At 41.2% G+C, this 10,154-nt stretch overlaps 1 protein-coding gene across 3 annotated transcripts; it reads right to left on the bottom strand.

The window, feature by feature from the left end:
- Positions 1–309: 309 nt before the first annotated feature.
- Positions 310–9,311, bottom strand: LOC131243087 (NAC domain-containing protein 54-like). Of its 3 annotated transcripts, none has more exons than XM_058242176.1 (7): positions 9,211–9,311; positions 8,803–9,091; positions 5,878–6,155; positions 5,086–5,418; positions 4,043–4,453; positions 2,068–2,146; positions 310–1,044 (listed from the first exon to the last, which is right to left on the bottom strand). In XM_058242176.1, the coding sequence occupies exons 2-7, from the start codon at positions 8,957–8,959 to the stop codon at positions 677–679; spliced, it is 1,626 nt and encodes a 541-aa protein (XP_058098159.1). In that variant the 5' UTR covers positions 8,960–9,091; positions 9,211–9,311; the 3' UTR covers positions 310–676. The 3 variants fall into 3 exon arrangements, with proteins under 3 accessions (XP_058098159.1, XP_058098158.1, XP_058098157.1); XM_058242175.1 differs by having other exon boundaries at positions 310–1,086; XM_058242174.1 differs by having other exon boundaries at positions 310–1,137.
- Positions 9,312–10,154: the final 843 nt, after the last annotated feature.

Raw genomic sequence — 10,154 nt, forward strand, 5'->3', positions numbered from 1 at the left:
ATAGTTTCTTTTTCTTTTTTTTTTTTCCTTTTGCCTTTTATTCAACTACTAAACCAGATATCTTGCCTTGAAACTCTAGAGGACTGATCATCTATAACCAACTGTAGTTTAACTTCACTAACAACACATTCGCGGGACTTTGTTTTAAGGAAAAAAATATTCGTAGTTGTCTAATATTTCCATAGTTAATAATTGTCATTTTGAAATTTGGTTGATTGCAAGTGGCAGACGTAAATTCGCGCTGTATTTATTTGCACCAGGAAAAATACTGTCTTAAGGGAAGCAACTCAAGAACTTCAAATGCTGATGAGAATGAAACATGATCACAAACTTCCTTTAAATACTAACATGTTTAAAAACCACCCAAGCATTTTGCTTGGGAGGTTAATCCATCTTTAATCAATACAACTAAAACAAATTTCATAAACATACATATGATTCCCAACATAAGTCTAATTATCAATATTCCCTTTCTATATATATAAATTTTGATATATGAAAAAAAAAAAAAAAACAAGAGAGAAGAAAAGAATTAAATCTCCTTTGTGTTATGTCATGAGCTAGAAATAATGTCAATCCCACAGTTCAACATCGAAGAAAGGCCATTTCCAGTTCAAAAATAATTGGAAATGCTTCTTTCTCCAACCTTGGTGAAGCCAAACACTACTCTTCTCATTCAAACGAGATTCTCCAAAACCTCCCCAAGACAAATGAAAGATGTCAGTAGAACTGCAAGTACACCTACCGTCGAATTCGCCATATTTACGAACGTTTTGATCCCCACCAACTTATCTCTAGCAAACGCCTTGAACTTGCTAAAAGTGGACTGCCGATTGCAGCATTTACGGCCCATATCCGGTTCTAGTCCCGGAAAGCCATGCATTACCATCACATCCATATGGACACTAACCGTCTTCGAGGGCTCAATGTGGTGAAAGAACGTCTGGGCCACATTATGGCTCGCAACGAACAATCCACGGTTGAATTCGATCTTCTCATATACGTCGAAGGTGGGTGTGCCCGGGGAATTGTCCATCTCACCATCTGCGTTGATAAATCCAAGAGAGAAATCGTTTGGTTCGTAGTCTGTGTCATCAGAATTCAAGTGCTTCAAATTGCGATTTTGATTGATTCCTCCTGCAGTCTAACTCTTAGCCAATGGTATGGTATCCAAAGAAATGTTCACATGCAATATTTGTGTGTGAGCTTTCACATGCAATGCTTTCTTTGCAGCCAATGTGTCACGTGTGTGAAACTAGCTACATCCAAAAGGTGGGCCACACCGTAATCTAAGACCAGTATGATCTGTTCATGGGACAAGTTGATCTCATTTTCGGATCAGGTGATCTTTAATGGTGTGACCCACCCTTTTCACGGCTTGGATGTTCCTCGCTAATTGCAAATTTCTATGTGGAAATCTTCACATTTCTCAGTTGATGAATGCACCCTTTTCTTCCAATCGAAGATGACCATTTCAAACATCAAGCCGGCCACACCGCATAACTCTAGAGATACAAGGCATGATTTTTCATGTTGTGACCCACCTGCTGTTTGGATGATTTTTCATGGTGATCCAACTGCTTTTCGGGTCGGTGTGATTTTTAGGCAGTAAGGAAAACATGAGGGGGTCCACATGTTGGACGGGTTGAATGTCATGCACACATTAGGTTGGGTGCATTGTAAGTTAAGCTTAACATTCAAAGCGTTACAGTGGATTCGGCCACTTTGGCAATACAATAACTTATGGCATTGTATTACCAAAAGCAGGAAAGAGGGGTGCATCTATCAATAGGATGTGTCTAAATAGAGGCCTCTTTGGCAATACAATAAGAACTTGTGGTATTGTGTTACAAAGGAAAGAGTGGTGCATCTATCAATAGGGTTTTCGTTTTTTCTTTTTTTGGTAAACTGTAGCCTCTTTCGCAATGCAAAAGTAACTTGTGGTATTGTACTGCCAAAAGTAGAAAAAAGGAGTGTATCTATCAATAGGGTTTGTGTAAATAGTGGCCCACCGAAGTAAGAAAAGAAATAAAGTAAAGAAACATGAGTTTAGTGAGTGAGGCGTACCTTTATCAGTGTTTGGCTCCTCTTTCTTTTGGAAATTTGAGATGCTTTCTATTAGCACTGTGTTGTGCTCTTGCGTGCTCTGCGAAATCACTAGCCGCATGTTAGTTACAGCATCCATGGCCCAATACGGGCTCATCCGTTCTTGTTAGTGAAAACTAATTAATTACAGGATTGCCTGCTATAGAAGCTAGGTGGGGCCCACCGTAATGTTACTGACATGGGTCCAAAAATAAGATAGTCCACGCCAAAGGTTGAAACATTCCTGAACAGAATGGAGAGCAACGGGATTTACGAAAGTGGAATTTGAAAGTGATTCAACGGTTGTAATTGATATCCTGAACGGGAGGTTCCTGTCGATGCGGAGGATGTGGTATTGGTGGAGCTGAGTTGATTTGTTCAGGGGTCAGGTAGCGAATCACAGATAAGCGGCTGTTCATTTAGCTGCACGAGCTTTCCCTTACCATTTTTTTTTTTTTTTTGGGTTAGCTTGTTAGTACACACCCATTTCAGTACACACACTCCATGTTAGCCACTCCCACTAGGGATCGATACCAAGACCTCAAGTGTTGAAACGAGGTATCTCCACTCTTTCCCTTACCATTAAGGAAATTTACTCTTTGATAAAGTAGGGGTGGGAAACTTGAGAGTCAAAGTTTGTATTACGTGTAATTGAGTATATTATAGGATATATGATAGGTCCCTTTGTTTTTCGAGGCGAGAGCATACCAAAAGCTTGTAAGTACGTTCATAAAAATAAATATATGCACTTACCTTAAATAAATAAAAAGTTAAAACATACCTGGGCTGGGCCGAAAGCTTGTAAGTACGTTGATAAAAATAAATATATGCGCTTCCCTTAAATAAATAAAAGTTAAAAAAACACCTGGGCTGGGCTGGAGAAGTTTCGAATCAGGCTAATATTTTCGTATTTTCAGCTCATCCTAGTAGAAATGAACGGATTTAAGGGATGTTTTAACATGGGCATTTTCCTACCCACTTTTTCCTGTGGTGAGGCTCACTTGAGTTTTGGATCTGCCTCATTTTTTCTCCACTTTATAACATGATCTTGCAAAATAGATGGGCGGAGTGGATTTCCCACAAACATCACGGTGGGCCCCACCTAGCTTCCTGTCGCAGGCAATCCGAGTCGGTATGGTAGAGAGCCACTTGGACGTCCACGTGGATGGGTAGACAGCGAACCAAGACCACCCAGCTAGCGGGCTCTGCATTAGATGGACCATGGTTCTAAAACTACACCAACAGGACTATCCCAGCGATAATTTTCCCTCTGAATTGTAAGTGTTAATTATTTTTTCCTTTTACCGTCCATTTGAAGGCCGCCCATCAAATACTTTAAGAACGTCCGTTCGGTCAATTTTTAACCACAGGCCATCCATGCAAGGGGCCATTTGTTGGACGGTCCAAGCCTACACACCGTTTACCTTGTCACGTGGAAGTGAAAGGGGAACTATATAACACCATGCTTGTGATGGTTCTATCCAAGTAAAGTTCACAGCAAACAAAACACGTAATCTTACACGCGCCACCTTACTCTCACAACTGACCCGTGGCATACATGTAATTAGCAGGGGAACCTACACAAGATCGAATCCGTTCATTCGGAGGGCCCACTATAGATGTGTAGATATCCAGAAATCAGGACAGTGGGATATATAGTTCTAAACACTGAATTAAGGATGGACGGATATTGAAAGTTGTATGATTTCATTTTACACTCGAATTCAGTGCTTAGGATTATCTGATAGACCTAGATTTTTGGGTATTGTATATAAATGGTGGGTCCTCCTGATGAGTGGCTCAGATCTCAAGTAGGCATGCACTTTTTACATGTGTGCCATGCAATGTGTAGGAGATAGGGAGTGCGAGTAAGATTAGCAAACCTCCCAGAAAAATAGCTTTAAAAGTTAGGGTCATTTTGTAGATTTGTGAAATTTATGGTAGTATTCCTACATACCTCCTCTAGATTTTTATGTGACATTTTTACCCCTCGCAAGTTCTCCACAACCTTTGCACCCTTGAACTCCTCTTCCAGATCACTAATCTCGATTAATTTCGACGAGACCACGTCGCCCACTTGATTTTTCTCATTTCTTCCACCGATTTCTAGCTCCGTCACCGGGGAAAGTTCATCGGAAGGATGATACTTCGCAGTGGCCCACATTTCCTTATGGTTGGATTGATCAATGAGTTGTTGTGACGCACAAGCAACGGATAGGATCTCTTGTAGAATGTCCACTTGATTTACATCAGGTCGAGAAAATACGGAATGCGGGCCCGGGAGATCAATCTGTGGGAAATCATCCATCTCCAATGGAGGCAATGTCAGCCGTTGATGCAATCTTGCGCGTTCTAGCGCTACATCCACCTGCAGAGACACTCAAAAAGCTGTGATAATGAGAACATGTGGGGGTAGTTTAGTCACTTAATAACTCAAGGGTATATTTGTCATTTTGTTAAAATTAAGGGTAGGAGGTTTGTTAGCCAGTTGAAAAAGTCAAGGTGAGCAAAAAGTCTAAAAATGATTTGGAGTTGGAAGCATTTTGATTTTGATTTATTTATTTATTTATTTTTTTTCTTCCAATGGTACGATCCTAGCTGTCTGATGTTGACTGTTGAATGTAGATTGGTGACCATCAGTTTGAACTGTGGGAGCCACCAATCAGATGGCTAGTATTGAGCAATCAATGTGATTTTTGCATGTTTGGCAATTGACATAGGCTCAACGTATGGATGGTCCAGATCATCTGACCATGTGGCTAATTGGCAACGATGGATTGATGGATGGACCGTTCATCATGTGAGACCCACCATCTATCTGACCCTGTCTGACAAATTAAAACAGTCTGATCATCGGGTGGGCCACATGTGTATAACAAATGCAATGGCTGACCCAGCCTCTTTTATAGGCCAGTGCTATATACACGGCGGGGCCCACTTGATGAAGAGTCCTGATTGTAGCTTACCCAACATGAGACGTGTCCCAAGATGAAATGTTACCTTAGATGGAAGAAAGGCAAAATCTGCATTGTCCGGAAATGGAGGGTCCGTGGAGCTAAGTGCCTCTTCTGCAAGAAACTGCATCCATGCCCCATCTCCTTGTTCATGGACGTGGAAGGCTCCTTGGACGATGCCCGATGAGCATGTATCTGATGGGAATGGATAGCCATTACTCTCCATATCTTCCCCTCTTCCATCAGAAGAGAGTTCCATGCCAGATGAACGGTCATTATGCATCCATTGAGAATGGTCGTCATATGGAGCCACATATTGGTCGTCCATCTTGGGGCCCAACCCATTCTTCTTAAACACGCGGCACAGCGCATAAGCGTCCTATAAGCAACATTCATCTTGATTAAAGCATTATGATGATAGAATGTGATTAGTACTTAGAAACTAAAAACCTGAGAAATGATCACCTACAACCGGTTTCATGTGAACTTACCTCTGTAAGATAATCTGAGCCATGCATAAGGTGGGCCTTGCCATTAAGATCGATGGGTACAAAAATCAGGCTGGTTCACCTGTGGGCCACATTCGAACTTCCAAGTGGACCATCAGCATCCTGATTCAGACCCATCCATTATTTTCATACAGGTTGGCCAGGTTGACGAGTGGAACGATGGGGCCCACTTCTTGCATGGATCAGATGTCCCAAACAGATGACGTGCTTGCATATGAATCTCAATGCAATCAGTTGTAAGTAATCACCGATCATTCCTCCTAACAATCAAAATTAAGAATAACGAAAAGAAAAACAAGAAGAAGAAGAAGAAGAAGAGAAGATTGCACCTGCAAGCCTGAGAGAGTTTCACATTCTCTTTCGTCGAGGCGGTATTCGTGCATGACCCAGTCCGTCCGTGAGCCGTGGGGAGCACGTCCTCGGTAGTAGACGAGCGTCTTCTTCATGCCAACTTCCCGCATGTGGGACATCACCTTCCGATCCTTCCCCGTTGCCTTCCAGTAGCCGGCCTTGGTCGCTCGATTCGTCCTCGATCCGTTCGGATACTTACGATCTCGAGGGCTGAAGAAATACCACTCAAGATCTTTGCTTGGCAAGAATGATTTCTCTGTGATTTAAAAAAAAAAAAAAAAAAACGATACATTTCACTAACATTCATTTTACAATGGTGATGATGGTCATACTTACAGTGGTACCGTGAAGATGATGATGATAGCTAGTGGTGAACACTTTCTTAAGTTGGGAGTTACAACATGGACGGTCTGGATTGACGTGCATGTTTGAAGATGATGATGGTAGTGGTAACCATTTTCTTAAATGGGAGCTAAAAACATGGACGATCTGGATTGATGTGCATGTATGCAAGATGAACGCAAACAAATCGGATATCAGAGCTTTAAAATGGCGGTTAACTATCACCCTAGTCTTCTCAATAAAGGAAGAGTCTCTGGACGAGAAATGATCAGATACAGCTGCTGTATAATAAGTGACTATACAACCATTTTCGTGAATTTGTCATATATGTAGAAAATCCTATCCGTCGTAAAGGTGGACCAACGACTTGATGGTGACCTGGGACCAAATGCAAGCCGATCTACTTCATTGGGAGGGCTACATCAGTACTGTAATTCACATCATCGGCTGTCATTCATATTGATGTTGTTTCCCGTTGTATGTCCGGATGGGCCTGACTTTCATACGAGGTGCTCATCATGGTGTGACCCACCTTTTTCAGAGCTACAATATTCTACACGTGTGACATGTTGGCGGGAGAGAAATGACTGTATTATAACTTACGATGCAGGCGCTGTATCTGATCGTCAGTACTCCTGATTGGTACGGAGGAAAATGAAGTAGAGAGCATTGCGAAATTCCAAATGTATGATTGATGTGGAAAAGGGTCTGGGTGTACAATCCACCCACCGTCCACGTGGCATGCATCACTATAATTTTGGACCTTCCAAATTATGGACCCCATCATGGATGGATCACAACTTGAAAAATATATTGAACTTAACCATCTGATTTTTACGGTTGACCATTTTATTTTCAGCCATTCGTCTGATATTCACCAATTTGGCAGTTGGGATCATGGATTGAAGACTCGGGAACTGGGACGGATTCATTCATTCTTGACTGAGTTGGGAGACCGAGTCGAGATGCCTCGTTCGAGTCAGGCAAAATTTCAACGCTGACTCGTTATGCGGAACACGATCGGACTGGATGGAGTCCGAGTCAATCGGGACGAGTCACATCCGACTCATTAGTCATCAATCAAAGGTTAGGATTGTCCGATTGATTCAAGTTCTGGACCACATTCCAACAGAATGGGGCCCATTAATTTTGCCGGTCGAGATTGACGTGCCTATATGCCACGTGTAAAGTGGACAGATTCCAATGGCATCTTTATAGAAGTTTCCTCTACATGAAAAGAGTACACTTAACAAGTATAGTATCTTTATTTTGGAAGAAATCTATAGAAAACTGAAGAAATCATCAAAACCCAGAACACATCTCTTGGAGACTATGCATGCACCTTTGCTTTTGACTCTATCTCTCTCTACTCTCTCATTCCTTTTTCTTTCTTTTGGCACTCTATTCACAACATACTACGATTAAAAAAATGAGGTGCTCATGACAATCTACAACGTGGGATGAGAAAAGAACAAGAATTCTTTTGTGGGCCATTTGTTTCCCCCCCCCCTTAATTGAGGACATCTTGGATGGTTCTCATTGGCTGCAGTCAGGGACCAGAGCAATGCATTGGCCATACATGGGCAGTCAGGGACCCATTTCTAGTGGGCCATACAATGGAAACTAGGTGATAAAAAAACTTACAATATTTTCATTGAAGAAGGATTCTTCAAAGCAACCATGTACATATTGCAAAATTCTAATGATAATAGTAGCAGTAGTAAATCATCGCTAAGTCCATACGTACCTGCAATGAGAATCATGCACAGGCCATAAATGTCCTAGGTAGCAGATCCAATCCATCTATCAGATTGAATCCTTAGCCGAAGAATCAGCTTGATCCACTGATCAGGTGGGCCACAGTTTGCAGAACAAAAGTACGGCTCTGAAAACTTGGCTGAAGTTTGCTATAACCGATCTGCCTTTTTCCAATATTGAGGCTCACATGCTGGTGGACCAGATTTATTTTTGGGAAAACATGTACAAGGTTGGACCAACCTAATGGATGAATTGGATCTCATACCCATGTGCCATGCTGGCACATGTGCGGCCTGTAGGTGGGCTTTATTGCAGCAAAGCTCTAATAATAACAATACAAAAGGAGCTTAAATAATTTTATTTTTCTTAAAGAAAAGAAAAGAAACAAATGAGGTTACTTAGATGAGATTATTATATTCTTCAATCATGTCTTAATGTTCAAGATTACCTTTACGTTAAAATATTGACAATTGAACAAAATAGCTATGAAAATGGGGCTATTTTATAACTAATTGTTTTTTTAAAGATAATTTATATTAGAATGTGTAAGCTTTTCTTTTGATATTTTATTCATACGAATATAATTACTTTGGGAAATAATCCCATTTTGATATTGATGATGAGAATTTGATGATTGGATTACCATTGTCCTTCTTAAATACAACATGTGAACTAAATCATTGTATCCTTTTTAAAGAAACCTAATCTAAACATGTTAAGACTGCACAAACCTATCAGTGTGCATGCTTTAATATTACTGAAATTTCTTAAAATGATCATGAGATTGATGATGACGATGATACCTGGTAAATCCCATGGCTCGCATTTGTAAAGATCGACTGCGGGAATGATCTCTAACTCAATCTTACGGCCGTTGATCTTTCTCTTCAGGTAGTAGGCAACGAGTTCTTCATCGGTTGGATGAAAACGGAAGCCAGGAGGTAAAGTCATTGGTGCCATTTCTTCTAGAGATGATTCTGATCCTTCTAAGTAGAAAACAAAATGAGAGACGGGCCTTGGATCCGAAAAATAAACAAGAAGACCAGCCTCAAAGATCACCAGCTGTACACTCTCCTCTTAATGGACAAAACCCTGGAATAATCAACCATAGAAGAAAAATCCCCACTTAGGAAAGAAGATCAAATTGAAAAATAGAAAGAGACCATCAATGATAATTAGAGAGAGAGAGAGAGAGAGAGAGAGAGAGAGACCTCGCGAGAAGAAGGTCCAAAAGGAAAGAGGATTGGATGTGTTGGAAGAGGGAGTTAGGATTTGGATTGATTTGAGATATCGATGGGGAGAGAGAGAGAGAGAGAGAGAGAGAGAGAGAGAGAGAGGGAAAGAGGGAGGTTGCGATCGCATTGCCTTTACCATTTTATATTTGTGTTTTCGGTTTCGATTCTCTGCATCGTTCCCATCAAGCTGCTTCTTCCCTTGTCTTTTCTTGAACGTGGATTCCCCGCTATCCCCGACCCCAGGAAGCTCCTGCTGTCGGAACCTAGGTGGGGCCCATCGTAATGTTTGTGAGTTTTTCCAGATCATCGTGGAAGCGAATTAGCTGGTGTATGGTACACCAGCGGTTTAGCTTGTGTATTGACGTTAGCAAGTTCTGTGGTCCCATCATGAGGTATGTATTATATCCAAACCGTACATCCATTTGGTGAGATTGTATTAAGACTTGAGCCAAAAAATAATACAGATACAAAGATCAAGTGGACCACACTGCAGAAAGCAGTAGGGGATTGAACATCTACAATTGAAACTCTTTTGGGGTCACAGAAGTTTTGGGTCAATATGATATTTGGTTTTCCCCTTCATCTAAGTCTTTGTGACCTGAAGAGATTGGATGGAAAAAAAACATTATGATGGGCTATGAAAAGGTTTTAGTTGAGCTTTGGAGATGATTATTTTTTGGCTCATGCCCTGAGATGATCTCCAAAAGTGGATGAACGGTGTGAACATAATAAATACATCATTTTGGGGCCCATGTAACTTTGATCACCAGCCAGTCTGGTTCGGATCACCATAGACTCGACTAGGAAAATGACACGGCAGGAAACATTGGTGAGGGAAATGCCTCCCGTTGAAACCTTTCCAAGGTCCACCGTGATGTTTATATGCCATCTGAACCGTTCATAAAGTCATTACCACTGGG

Source organism: Magnolia sinica, chromosome 4 (genome assembly GCF_029962835.1).
Source record: "Magnolia sinica isolate HGM2019 chromosome 4, MsV1, whole genome shotgun sequence".
In the NCBI taxonomy this organism is placed as follows: Eukaryota; Viridiplantae; Streptophyta; class Magnoliopsida; order Magnoliales; family Magnoliaceae; genus Magnolia; species Magnolia sinica.

Bases quoted from the DNA above. Each gene is read 5' to 3' on its own strand.
- LOC131243087 (XM_058242174.1), bottom strand. From the start codon at position 8,959: ATGGCACCAATGACTTTACCTCCTGGCTTCCGTTTTCATCCAACCGAT. The intron at 5,419-5,877 runs GTGCAATCTTCT...TGTTGCTTATAG, and splicing joins AAACTCTCTCAGGCTTGCAG to GACGCTTATGCGCTGTGCCG. The intron at 4,454-5,085 runs GTAACATTTCAT...GTGTCTCTGCAG, and splicing joins TTGCCTTTCTTCCATCTAAG to GTGGATGTAGCGCTAGAACG.